The sequence below is a fragment of the Caloenas nicobarica genome, chromosome 15 (assembly GCF_036013445.1).
Source record: "Caloenas nicobarica isolate bCalNic1 chromosome 15, bCalNic1.hap1, whole genome shotgun sequence".
In the NCBI taxonomy this organism is placed as follows: Eukaryota; Metazoa; Chordata; class Aves; order Columbiformes; family Columbidae; genus Caloenas; species Caloenas nicobarica.
The window spans coordinates 16,027,149-16,040,491 of NC_088259.1; the positions used below are offsets into that span (position 1 = coordinate 16,027,149).

Genomic DNA, 13,343 nt, shown 5'->3' on the forward strand with positions numbered 1-13,343 from the left:
TCCCACCATCCCAAAGAAATGGGGACCTGTGCAATTTTTCTTTACTTAAAAAGGATAAGAGAAGCACTAGGCTTCTCAGAGTCTGCGTCAAGCTTGGAGAAGGAGATGTTTCTTATTTAAATTTGTTGTTGTTGAAGTCACAAAAAGCTTGCAGCTTTTTTGCACTAGGTATTTAGGGCTGGGCCTTAACTTTTTAATATTATTTGTGAAAGTATTCTCAGTGTGTCCAAGAGCTTTGTGTTTTTGTGTGAAGTTATATAGGACTGGGCATGGAGCTTGTAGCCTGGAAGTTTTGTGGGTCAGGCAACTCTCTTCTCCCAGGTGATGGGGTTTGCATATTTCCCATATTTATTTTCTTTTTCCACAGAAAGTCTCTCGGCAGAAGTTCAGTGAGATCAAGAATGTCACTGAAACCCCCCAAGGCTTATAACTCCCTGCAGAAGGGGGCAGTCATCTGGGATCCAAAGCCACTGCAGGTGAAGAAAATTTTTGAAGCTTTGAAGAAAGGACTTAAGTAAGGACTTTTAAAATATTATAATTTGCCTTACCTAGTCATGCTGCTTACCTTTGTGTATCACTGTTCTCTGTCTACATCTGGCATCTCTAAACATATGTAGTGACTTTCGCAGGAACTGGCTTGGGACCTCGTGAAACAAGTTTCGTTTGCTCTCCGTCAGTCTGAGAGCGAACAAACAAAGTGCTCTAATGTTTTTGTTTGTTCCTAGGTTGTTACACTTCTCTAAAAAGTCAGTGACAAGTAGAACTGTGGGGAGATTCTCCATCTCTTGGGGAGCAGCTAAACTCTCTGAAGGGAGGGAGGCTTTCGGAGTGTGCAGAGTGGCAGGCAGGATGTCTGCAGATCACGGAGACACCTGGGTAGGGATGGGCCAGCCAGGTCTGGGGAGCATTGGCAGAGAGTTTCTGTGTGGAGTTTGCTTTGACTCAAAAAGCTGGCTTAAAACCAAGTCTGAAAGTGGGGGTGTGTCCTGCTAGGACACAGAGGGGTCGCTGGTTCATAAACAATCTCTGTTCTCTCTATGCTAATTAAAGAACACTTACAGAGTTAGATATTCTAGTGGAGGGGGGGGGGTTGGTTTTGATTTTTTTTAAAATTTTTAAAATTTTTTTTTTAATAGAATTAAACTCATGGGTTCAAAAGTCCTCTTTCATCTCTGGATGGCTTATTGTAAGGGAAATGTCTAAACAGATCCGCCTGAAAAACTTCAGCTGACTTGAGGTGATGGAACAGAGCTGTAGAATAACTCCATCTTATGGCAATGTAAATAAAATTATCTTGCTTCAAATGTAGCATTATTTCAGAGTCTTTATTATGGTTGACTGCACAGTCAATGTTGCATCAGTACAGACCTGAGTGCAAAGGCTAAAGACCAGTTTTGTCCATTGGCTCCATCTGGCAGTTGAGGGGAGTACACAACAGATGTAAGAGATCAAAGGATGGGCTGGCGATTGGAATTTAGGGTGTTCTGGTTTTCAGGAAGCTGTTGGTTACCTCATAGCAAAACTGATATTATTCAGTGCTGAAATGGCAAATAAAACATAGATGTGCTTGCTCTCTTGGTGTTATAGACCACGAATGAAGTGGTGGTAAGTGCTGTTTGCCTCCATCAGTGGTTGGAACTGGTCAAATTTTAACTGAGTCCTCAATCTTATAATATAAAAATATATCTTAAATTGTTGATGAGTCTAGTCTAATATCATAGGAACTTCACTTACACCCTGAAGCGACTGTCTGAAGACAAAATATCTTTCCTTGCATGTGTAGACTCTGTAGCCCTTTCTAATAGATTCTACAGTTTTTTCATGTATGTTGTTGCTGCCCTCAGAATTTTGCTACTGTATTAATTCTGATCATAGTTTTTCTTAAGCAAAGAACATAAACCATGCTGTAATAATATATTGTAAACTCAGATGTGTCACATTTTTATTCCAATAAAAGACTAAGTCTTAGCCCTAAAAATATCAGTCAATGTCTTATTAGTGGATTTATATTTAAAACAAATAATGAAACCAAATGTTTTTTGCAGAGTTTAGAATTTGTCAGAGCTTAGGGAGGAGAAACCATAAGGTGGATCAGAATTTGTTCCCAGTTCTGCAGGGAATGCCATATAACCTGATTCCTGCCAAAACTGAGTATCTAGCTAGTTGACTGAAGTAACCTACAGAAAACAACTGTATCAAATAGCAATGCAAAGTCCAAATTTTAAGTAAATGCAGACTAAGTCTGCTTGGTGCTGGAGTGACTTAGATTTTTAGTACGGAACATGTTTTACGTGCCTGTTTCTTTATAGCTATAGCAAATAACTCTTTATTCTGTTAACCATCTGGGTACTGTTCCAATAACTCATTATTCTGTTAACCATCTGGGTACCATTCCATTAAGCTGGCAATTCCAACATACTTAAATCTAAAAGTGATGAAGCTCTTCTAAAAGTAAAGTGAACCCTTTCCTGCCACCAGCCGTGGCTGCTTCTGCACTGAGCTGTTAATAGGCAAGTGTGAAGAGCAAACAGCTGAATGCTGGAGCCACTGAGTGTCTTGGGGGAACTGGTTTTGTAACAGTCAGAAAATGAGATGCATCAAGGCAAACGTGAAAAAGTGCAGATGTCTGAAATGAAGTTATTTTAACTGCTCAGAGACTATTTCTTATATTGTAGTATTTACCAGGTGACTCTTGTTCCATCTTAAGCTTATGAGGAAAAAGTTACCTAAGTCTGCTCTGTATTAAAAGCAAAGTTGGAAGAAGGTGGTCTCAGCAGAAATAGTTTAAGTCCCTGTGGGAACTCCTAAGGGGCAACCCTTGCATGCCAGCAACTCTACAGAAGCCAATTAGCACCAAGTGCTTCACACCTTGCAAAATAGTTCCCATTCTGGAGAAAGTAATGGCTGCATTCAGAAATTGTCTAGCATTCTAGAGGGTGGTATTCAGCTGTGTTTGCTAAAACACAGAATTACATGTGGAGTACTTCTATGAGCTTGGGTTTGTAGTGCAAGCATTTCATATTGCAGTTCTTTGACTTTGTAAAATGAAGTTGGTTGATGAATTCTTATTCTTCAGTAACTGTAAGAGACTTGCTCAACAGATGACCTGATCTTCTGCCTTACAGAAAAGGTTCCAGAAGGCCAAACAGGAATAGTTAGAGAAATCTGAAAAGGCGATGTATGAGCTGGGTTATGTGTGTGTTAGAGCTTGCTGTTCTCCTCATACATCCTGCCTTTCCTCTTGCCTTTGGTACTTCCAGCTCTACAGCATTGTTTTGTTTTACCTCACGTTTCCAGAATAAAGTCTGTCTTTCACTTGAATGATCTATTTCAGATGAAGGGAAATGAGAAATAGTAAATGCCTGAGTGCAGCGTGTGCATGTGTGTACCTGATGCAGCAGTGGTGGCCTTCTTGAACTGTACTGTAGCAAAACAAGAGGAGTGTTCTAGAGAAGGAAGTTGCTTTGTAACATTCTGCTGAAAAATTCTTTGGGGAGGTGTCATAATGAATGTACCAGAAGAATGCAACTCTGGGTTTTCTTCTTCTCCAGTGAATACCTGGAAGCACATCAGGCTGAATTGGATTATCTCTCTGGTCGACACAAAGATACAAAAAGGAACTCTAGATTGGTAAGATACTTTTAATGTTAAATACTTAAATGACTTTAGAAAGTCAAAGAAATGAATGCTCTCTCACATCTAGGACTCCCAAGAGTTTTCCAGTTAAAGCACTGAGGTGAGTTTCATCAAGGCATCACAGTCAGACATTTACCAAGCAAGTTAGCTCTTGATGTGAGAATTAAAACTGTGATTTCTCATTTTCAGTATCCAGCAGTGTTCTTTAGATAGCGTTCCTTTACTGGCATGGTATCTCCCCGTGTCTGTTTAGTTATCAGTATTTGTACCTGACTCTAGATGGACAGAAATTATGATAAAGGTTGAGCTTTTTTTCAATAGTTGGTGAATGTGTCCTATAAAAGCAACATAGATTTGGTTGTGTTTACAACTCCCTAGAAATACCTTCAGCAAAAATGCTGATGAAAAGACAATTGGCAGATCCAGCTTTGCCTTTCATTTGGGAAATAATAGCTAGATTTTAAAAAAAATAATAAATCAGAAACTGCCATGTACCATGACCAATGTCCAAGTCTTTGTTACAGCTGGTGGTGAGACTTACTGTCTCATTTCAAGCATCTGTGAAAACAAACCAACCAACCATGCACATAAAATGAAGCTACTTCTAAAAATGTTGCACTGTTTCCTTGTAGTAAACAATGCATCTTAATTTAGTGTAACTTAACATACGCGTACTGAGTCTTGAAGTGAATAAGAAAGTATTGTTAATATGTACAAATACATATGCTGTCCTGTTCAGCCTGTACTATTTCTCTTTCAGGCTTTCTACTATGACCTGGATAAGGTAAGACTTGTGAGGATGAGATGAAATGTTGCAAGTGGAGGAAAAAAACTGATGTGTCTACTGTGTTACTTAAAGTCATGTTTAGGAAATAATTTCTCATGTCCTCCCCCTCTTCTAAAGCAAATCCGGTCTGTGGAGAGATACATCAGAAAACTGGAGTTCCACATAAGCAAGGTAAGGAGTTTTCTCTCTTGTATGTGTAAGGCTTATGCTGCTATCTAAGCAAACTATCTAAATAGAAAACACTTAATTATAATTCATCTGAAGGGGAGTAATGCTGGTTACTTTCTGAAAGCTGTAACCACTCTTTTTGCAGGAAGGGGGTTTTATTTATTTGTTTGTGTTCTTGAATGGTTGGGCTGAATGGGTGCTACCCAACCTGAGTTTGCCTGTGAAACCAGTTTGTGTAGTCTGAGTTTATTCAGAAAATGCTGCTGTGGGAAGACTTACATCTCTTCCCCCACTTCCCACGAGGGGCCTGGTGGGCAGCTCTGTACAGCACGTCTGCTCTCTGCCATCTGCTTCTGAGGGAAACGCATCTTTCCTCTGACATGGCTAAAGGTGTAGGTGTTCTAAGCTGTATCGAGGGAATCAGTTTCCTGCTCCCACAGTAATTTTTCCCTAAACAGTGTTATTCTACGCCTTCTACTCTGAGCAAGTTTTTTTCCTCAATATCCCTTGTTTTTTGGTGTGTGTGTTTTTTTGGTGGTGTGTTTTGTGGTGGTTTTTTTTTTTTCAGCAATGTCTACAAGCTGTTGCACTCATTAGTCTGTAAAATGCAGGAGTTGCAGCATTCTGCAATACTATGATAATGGGATTTAGTTGTTATTTTTGCCAGGAAAGACTGCTGATGTTCCTTTCCAAAACTTCTTACAACTATTCTAGGGTAATTCTTGTTCATTCTTCCCCCACCTCCCAAATCTTAAAGGTAGAAGAACTCTATGAAGCTTACTGTATCCAGTGCAGATTGCGTGATGGGGCTGCGAACATGAAACATGCGTTTTCCTTGTCTCCTTCCACCAAAGCATCCAGAGAGAGCCTTGTGGAGCTTTACAAGAACTTCCAAGAGTGCACAGAGGTAGGAAATACTACACACATGTAACAAAGACCTGACTGTTCCATAGCAAAAAATGTGCTAGGACTTGCTGTTAGCTTTTTTTTTTTAATGGTGCATGTTAAACTTAATGTGTGAATGAAATACAGGTACATAATGTGAACTGAAATTTGTGAGATAAATATCTTGCAGGCAAAGCTCTTTTCAAATGACAGCCTTTGAATTTCTGTTTTAATACTGGGTCCATTATGAATTCCAGTGGAAATAATGGGATGAAAGTAGAATAACGAATAAGCTATGTTATTTTTACAAAATGAGTTCCACTCCTCTGTGGAGTGGCAAAAAAGCCAAAGTCCTTTAAAGATGAGATAAGAAAATGGTGTGTTGGGGAAGGTGGCTTCCCTGTGCTGCTTCCCAGTCATAGTCACTGTTCAGTCTTTCTTCCAGGATATGTGCTTTATAGAAGGGGCGTTGGAGGTCCATTTGGGAGAGTTTCACTTGAAGATGAAAGGTACGTTGCTTTCTTGTTTCCTTCAAGACTCATCAATTGATTTTTGGTTTCCCATGTAGCGATCTGGTCCATTGAGTCCGATTACTCAATGTCGGTTTCTTCCACTGGCTTTCTGGATCAGGCCCTGAACAGAGTTTTAGCAAACTTGTTTGCTTCAGCACTGTAAAACAGATCTGCACTGGTATTTTGTATCCGAGTATAAAAGCTCACAAGCTTTCTTTCCTCAGCTCAAAGTTTGTCCTTGTAAGAGTGTTTTGGGCTGGTGGCACAGCTTCTGCGCAGGGTTGAGCATAAGAGGGTGTTACCCTGATAGTAGCTTTATTTATTGCAAGCTGGGGCATTGGGGGACTTTGTAAAAAATCTACAAGTATTAGGAGTTTTCCTTCTCTTTTCAGGCTTGGTGGGCTTTGCACGTCTCTGCCCAGGGGACCAGTATGAGGTGCAGTATGCAGCAATTCATGTTGTCCTTTATTTTATGCTGTGAGTTTGCAGTTAGAGGAACAGGAGAGCAAGAGTGCAACGTATAGAAGGGGAGCAGGAAACAGCCTCTGATAAAACCGTGCACTGCCCTGCTGAGAACAGTGCTTTGGCACATCTGCTAATTACTCTGCTCTCTGAGACTGAGGGGGGAAAGATTGGATTCAAGTGTTATGGGAGGATTTAAAATATGGCAGCGATTATCTATCAAAACCAACTTGTCAGGTCTTTGTCTTCAAAGTTGCCATGAAATCAAGTAACAATTGCTGCCTGTTTCTTGGAAGATTGCCCCTGACGTGATTTGAATGCATCTTGGTGTCTTGCTGGGTTGCTCTCCTACTTGTAACCGTTCCAAATGAATTCCAGTGTGCCTTGTATTTCAGTGCTGCTACCCTTGCTATGCAACATAGTTTTGCAGTACTTCTAGAATGGGTGGGATGTGTCATTTGGCCCTGAGTTAAGGTGTTAAAACCAGCAACCTGAATTCCCGCCTCCAGTCTTCTAGCTTTAGCCAAGTTCCTAAATGTATAGTCATCAAAGAACGGCTTTGCACCTGCAGTACTGGAACAGCGTGAGGCCTATGGACTGAAGGGAATGTTCTGGGATATGTTGACCCAACATCATTTTTTCCTTCGTGGTTTCTAGGTGTTCGTGCGACTGGGGCGCCAAAAATGGAGGTTGAAAGGCAAGATTGAGACTGATGACAGCCAAACATGGGATGAGGAAGAGAAGATTTTTATACCCAATCTCCATGACAAGTTTGAAATCAAGGTGTGGTGTATAATGGTTGGATTGAAATCAGTGGGTTAACAGGTCTTCTGCCATACTACTTACCTGTTAGGCTACCAAGCATTTGTCAAAATTCTTCAGTAGTTTTCTTTCCCTGTACTTGCCAAAATAGCAGTTAATCAATGTTCTGCTTACCAAACAGACATCTACGTCTGTTTTACCTTTGCTCCTGGCACTCATAATTGTAGCAGTGCATCTGCTTCCTCATGTTCTGGAGTCTGGTATATGTGGTGGTTTTAGTTTTGTTTTGCTTTTAACCTCAAATTCCTAGATCAATATCTGGGATTTTCTAGGATGAAGTTTAGATATGGAGACAAAAAGAGATTTATGTATATATTATGTCACTAACGTGAAATATTAAGTACCTGGAGTTCTGTTCTCCATTGAAAAAGGAATATGTATATGGAAAAAATGTGTGTTTCGAATGTGTAGTTGAAATATCCTTTTATCTGGGTGCACTGCAGATTCTTTCATCACATTTTACTCCAGTGATGCTCCATATCTGCAAAGAATCATAGGCATTTATATGCCTGGTACAAACTATCTGTACTTTATATCTTCTTGTAGAGTTCTGACACTTTTTGAAGTCCCTCAGAAGAGGTCATATCTTTAATAGCAAGAGACCAGTGCTAGTGGCCTGTGATACATAAACACAGTGTTGTGGGTGCCCCTTGGGAGCAGCTTGTAGTTTTTTATAAATATCCTTGTGCAGCTGCCCCGGGCGTTGGTCCTGGCATTTACCTAGCAGGTGGAGTTAATCCTTAAACACCACTTCCACTGCAGTCTGGCATCTCTCGTGGGCTGGACTCTGCAGCGTGACTCCTGTCAACCTAAAAGGAGCTGAGATGGAAGGCTGTGCTGGATCCTATACTACTAGGAAACCGTGCCAGTGCAGGGCTTCAAGTTTTGGCAGCTGTGTGAAAGCAGCTATTGCAATGTTCTCCTCCTATCTGGCAGCAAGAACTGGGTTACACAGGAGAGACCCTTTGGCATCTCACCAGTGCAGCCTTTGGAAATGTGCTTATAATGTGGTTTTTTTGCTGCCACTGCACAACAAAGATCAGGTGAGAGGCTAATTCAGATCCCTGTTTTCCCATAATAATTGTAAAAACTTGTATTACTTTGTATGACAAAGACAAATTTTATTCTTTTCGTCAGCTTATGAAAGTCTACTGACTAAAGTTCTCCATACCCTCCTGCTCTTTCCACTTTGTACTTAATAGTCTTCACCCAGTATGAATATGTAGGTTAAAAAAAAAATTTGAGAAGTGCCGAAGAATGTTCCAAGAGGATCCTAGCAACAAAACTTTTGCCAGCTCTTAAAGGAGATGTAAGCATGTAACTAATTCCCAAAGTGGACTTCTTAGGCACTTGTGCTGAAATCCTCTGCTGAGTCTGATGCTTTATGTGCTTCTAGAACACCTTGATCTTCAATTGGAAGTGTGTTTTTATAGCAAATATTTGACTAGATTGGTTTTTAAGTAGCTGAAGAAGCAAAGTGCCAGGATGGAAAAAGCACAGGCCTGTAACTACACTGATAACAAACTCTGAGCAACCTGCAGAGATAGAGGAAAGAACTGCCACTTAGAAGTTCTGACTTGGGTCCACAGCTGAGCTGAGGACAGTCAAAAGGTCACAGTGGATGCAGAGAGTTGTGCTCCCAGATCCTTCAGGCAATTGAAAGCTGCAATAGTCTAGTGTAGGTAGGCTGATCTACTTCTCTGTAATATGTACTTTGACAGCATTGTTCTAATATAGTACAGAGTCTAGCTTGTCTACAGAAATGACAACTACTTGTATGTATACCAGACCTAGAATTTCCAAATTTCAGACTAATTTTTCTACATAGTCTACCAAATTCTTTTGACAGAAGTGCTGAACAGCTGTCTCTCTCCAACTCATGTAACTCCTTTCCTCTTTTCCAGCCATCTGTGGCGTAGTCCTTGTGGGGACATTGGCTCACAACAGTTTAGAAGCCCAGAATTGAGTATCAAGGCTTTAAGTTTGTGAGCCTCAGCAGATCTGAGCCTGGGGTGTTCTCCTTTCTATGCACATGACTTAGGAGTGTGTCTGCAAAGATGAAAATCGGTATGTTTGTCCCTGCAGGTGACAGAGCTGCGAGGACTGGCCACTATTCTAGTTGGTGTTGTGACATGTGACAGCATAAACTTTTTTACAACCAAGCCTCAGTCGATCATTGTGGATATAACTGAACTGGGCACCATCAAGCTACAGCTGGAGGTCCTCTGGAAGTAAGTACAGCTTTAATGAAAAAACTGGAGCTAGAAATTTGAAATAAAGGCTCCTAAGTATGTCACTTAGTAGCATTCAACATCATAGTCCTCTTTTAATTTGCAGAGCAGGGGCAGGATAGGCAGCAGCCACATGCTTCCTCACAGCAACCCCAGCTCCTGGGCTGATCTCTGACGCTGGGACTGGTCCTCAGGGAACAGGGGGAGGGACAGAAGCTATTTCTATGACCCTTTGGTTCTTTGTGTTGGTGTTACCAGAGCCATGGCCACATGAACTGACCAGCAGGCTTTTACTGAGCTTACTGCTCTTCAGAATGAACACTCAAGTCTAGCTCCAAGCAGTGTATGTGCATCTCTAAAACATGAACAATAATCTTAAAGATGGTGAAAACAAACAGAAAATAGCAACTTCTAGGCACAATGAAAAATATAGTTGAAATTTTAGGACAATCACTACTACAAGACCACAATTTGTTAAAAAGGGAGCTTTCCCAAAGACTTGGCACCTTCATATTTGCACTAGGATTAGAGATATTGACAGAAAGCCTGTTTGTGTACTACAGGGAAGCCTGGTTACAGATGCACCTTTAAAATAGCTGAGTATTTTCATGGAACGTATGACTCATTAAATTGTTTTATAATTTGTAAAATTTTTGTAGTGGATTACTGTGTTATTAAAAGCAAATTCTCACTTTTGTGGATGCTGCACTGGAACTTCTTTTGCACTCTAGACATGCCACCACAGATTTTTGAGACGGTACTGTTATTTCTGCTTTATGGGACTGTGGGTCCATACTAGGTCTTCAACAAATCAAAAGTTTTTAATCTGTTTCCATTTATTACTGCCCAGGGGTTAAATCTAGCCACCTCAGTGAACTGCCCATTAAGCAATGGACACTCTTCACTTGTACTTTTGTATCGGGCTTACTGCAGCTCTCAGTTCTTCCCAACCCGGTGTGTTGAAGAGGCGCTTGAATGTGCCTCCGTGATAAGGACCTTCTTGGAAGGCCACTTTGTGATGGCTTATGGATCTAGGCACTCTCTAGGAAAAGCAGCAACTGAAGAGTGTTTAGATTAGGAAAGGCAAGAAGCTTTGCCTTGGAGGCCAGACTCACCTGTGACTCAGCCTTATACAACTCTTCTCTGGTCATGCTGGTTTCTTGCTTTCTTCAAAATTACCCCAAAATAAAAAAGCTTGTATGTGTTGAGTGTTTGGTCTGCCAAACTTGCCCAAGAGCCAAACCGATCTTTTGGTAAGAGAAAAGTTTCCCTGCCCCTAAGGTCAAGTAACCAAATGTATTTTACAATCAGACTTAATACCCTGTTTCTACTTTTAATTACATTTGGAAACACCATTTGACTTAAACTTTGTCATGGTCTTTTAAGCCACCAAAAGGAGAAATACCACAAAGTTTTTCAGTTGCAATTCCCGTTGAATTGTTGAAAAACAGTTTTCAGGTTGCATTTCTGGGGCTGAGGAAAGAAAAGCTTTATTGATCAACATACTATTTTCTGAATGTCTTTTGTGTATGCTGTGGTTCTTGAAATTTACTGTTGTCTTGTACATGCAACTGGGCAGAAACATGAGTCTTGCCAACAGCATCTGAAAATTATTTTCAAACACACATATTGCTCTGAGTCAATGAGAAATAAACTTGCACAGCGGAGTTTTGCCTGCACCGGTTTATGACACTTTTTCCTCCTGAGATCTAACAATGGGCATCAGTATATGTTTTGTTCTGCTGAGGTGCTGCAGCTGCTCTGAGACTCTTGAGGCCTCTGTTTCTTATTTGAGAAGTTGAGCCACTAATTAGTTGAGTAACAAAGCCTCGTTCCAGAAGCTTGCTGTGATCTTGCATTCTGTGCCCTATGAAAATTCCTCTTACTTGTGCCCTTGTGTGTGAATTCCCATTGGAATTTGATAGCAGAGACATTCATGGCAGTGTTATAAAAAACTGGAGTGAGGATGGTGCGAGTTGCATGATATAGATTTTTTTTTAAAGTCGTTTTTGAAATGATAACCCTTTAATATGAAGGCAAATTAAAACATTCTGTTTTGACGTTCACATGTCTTAATATTGAGGAAAGAAGGAGAGAAAAGGGGCATGGAGGGTATGTGGGCTCTCATAACATCCCCAGCAAGTCTGATACTTTTATTTGTTGTCTCACTTTGCAACAAGCGCACACCACCAAAACTTGCACTGCCTTTAATCTGGATCTAAAATGATCAAAAACTCTATATGCAAATTCAGAGCAGAAAGGACTCTTGCAGAGATGCTTTTCTTATAGGGGAAGAAGTCCTTTTTCACTGACTTCAAGCCTAAAGTCTTGAGAAGCTACAATTGTGCAGTGAAGGAGATATACTTTCTTGAACTAGGTATAAAATCTGGTTTTACCCTAATATGGGAAGTGCTGTACTGAGGGGTGGCACATTTGTAGTGGAGTCTGGAAGAAATATTTTCTTAACCCACACAAATGGCACTTCATAGATTCACTGAATTTAGTTTTTTCTGGATCTACTTGCCTTTCTTCACTGTCCATGACTTGCATAAATAATTATGCACGTAAGTTGTTCTTTCAAAAGGACTGTATGAGGAAAATCCCTTTCTATTCTGGGATATTGCGTAGTTTCTCAGATAATAGCCTAAATCTTCAAAGCAAATTATACTTGTGACTACATTTTCTAGAAAAATACTATTTAAATTGTGTTGACACTTGATTGTCGCAGTAGCTCACAGCTCGGAGTGCAGCTTTTGACTGGCAAAATGAGCATTTCTGTGGCATTTGGGACAACCATCACCCAGCTGAGCTGAGAGCAGGGTTACTGGTGACGTGCTTGCTTTGGGAGTTAATCCCACTTGGAATTGTTCAGTGTATGAGAAATCTCTGTCTGCGTGTCTCTGCTGTGTTTAAGTTCTGTGAAATGTGTTGGTATCCTACCAAGTGGATTCTCCAGAGCACTTCTGCACAGAACTGGCAGGCTCCTTCTCTTTGACAGCCTGTTTGCTGAAGTCATTTACAGAAAGGAGAAATTGCATGGTGATAACTCAGTGTTTCTGTTTGCAAAGACAGAGCACTCAAAATAACAGCTGCTTTTTCCTTTGATTTAAGAATAACTAAACAAATCCATCTCATTTGCCCAGACTCCCCTGAGAGGCAAGCTTTCAGTCTAGATCTGCTTTGTGAGAAATCCAAGTGTAGATCACTCTTCCACTTCTAAATGTATATATTCTTTAAACAGGCCACTAGTCTTCTGGGCTCTGACAAAAGTTCCTTCAGTTCCTTTATAGATTATGCCATGAGGAGTGTGAATGAGTTTGGGCCTGTTGCAAAATGGCTTTGTTGGCCAGTTTGGCAGAAGACTTCATTTTTTTTGCCAACCTAAACAGCAGTCTGAATTCTCTCCCATGAAGGACAAAGAGAGAGCCTGTTTCTCTTTTCAGAATTTCAGTGAACACCCCGTACTGGGATCTGAGGGTACCATCCGCACAGAACCACTCTTGTCATTTCTGCCTGCTTTGTGTGCTGGCCTGGCTCACAAAGTTTGTGGAGGAGGAGGAAAACAAACAAACAACAAAAAAACCCTTAAAGGAGAATAAAAAAGGAACGTCTGGGGTTTTTTTGATACATACCTACTGATAGTCTTGCTCTTATAGATGAGAACTTCTGTGAATAGGTAGTTACTGGTGCAGGAAGCTTTAAGCAGCGGTCCATCAGTGCACCTCTGTGCTTTTGGTAGAAGTGGTGTTTCATAGCTTAGGTTGGTGATAAGCTGCACTAACCTTGATGCCAGTGCTGCTTATGCTTCAATGAGTAGGAGAAACCTAACAACAGTCACAC

At 40.7% G+C, this 13,343-nt stretch overlaps 1 protein-coding gene across 11 annotated transcripts in view; it reads left to right on the top strand.

The window, feature by feature from the left end:
• Positions 1 to 13,343, top strand: part of RIPOR3 (RIPOR family member 3) — a 52,262-nt gene that overhangs the window by 24,337 nt on the left and 14,582 nt on the right. For 9 of the 11 annotated variants that reach the window (XM_065645907.1, XM_065645910.1, XM_065645908.1 and 6 more), the window contains 9 exons: positions 368 to 514; positions 3,552 to 3,630; positions 4,397 to 4,420; positions 4,541 to 4,594; positions 5,349 to 5,498; positions 5,910 to 5,985; positions 6,381 to 6,424; positions 7,108 to 7,233; positions 9,358 to 9,503. In XM_065645907.1, coding sequence (XP_065501979.1) covers positions 368 to 514; positions 3,552 to 3,630; positions 4,397 to 4,420; positions 4,541 to 4,594; positions 5,349 to 5,498; positions 5,910 to 5,985; positions 6,381 to 6,424; positions 7,108 to 7,233; positions 9,358 to 9,503 — 846 coding nt within the window. The remainder of the gene's footprint in view (positions 1 to 367; positions 515 to 3,551; positions 3,631 to 4,396; positions 4,421 to 4,540; positions 4,595 to 5,348; positions 5,499 to 5,909; positions 5,986 to 6,380; positions 6,425 to 7,107; positions 7,234 to 9,357; positions 9,504 to 13,343) is intronic. The other 2 variants (XM_065645911.1, XM_065645912.1) reach the window with 2 other exon arrangements.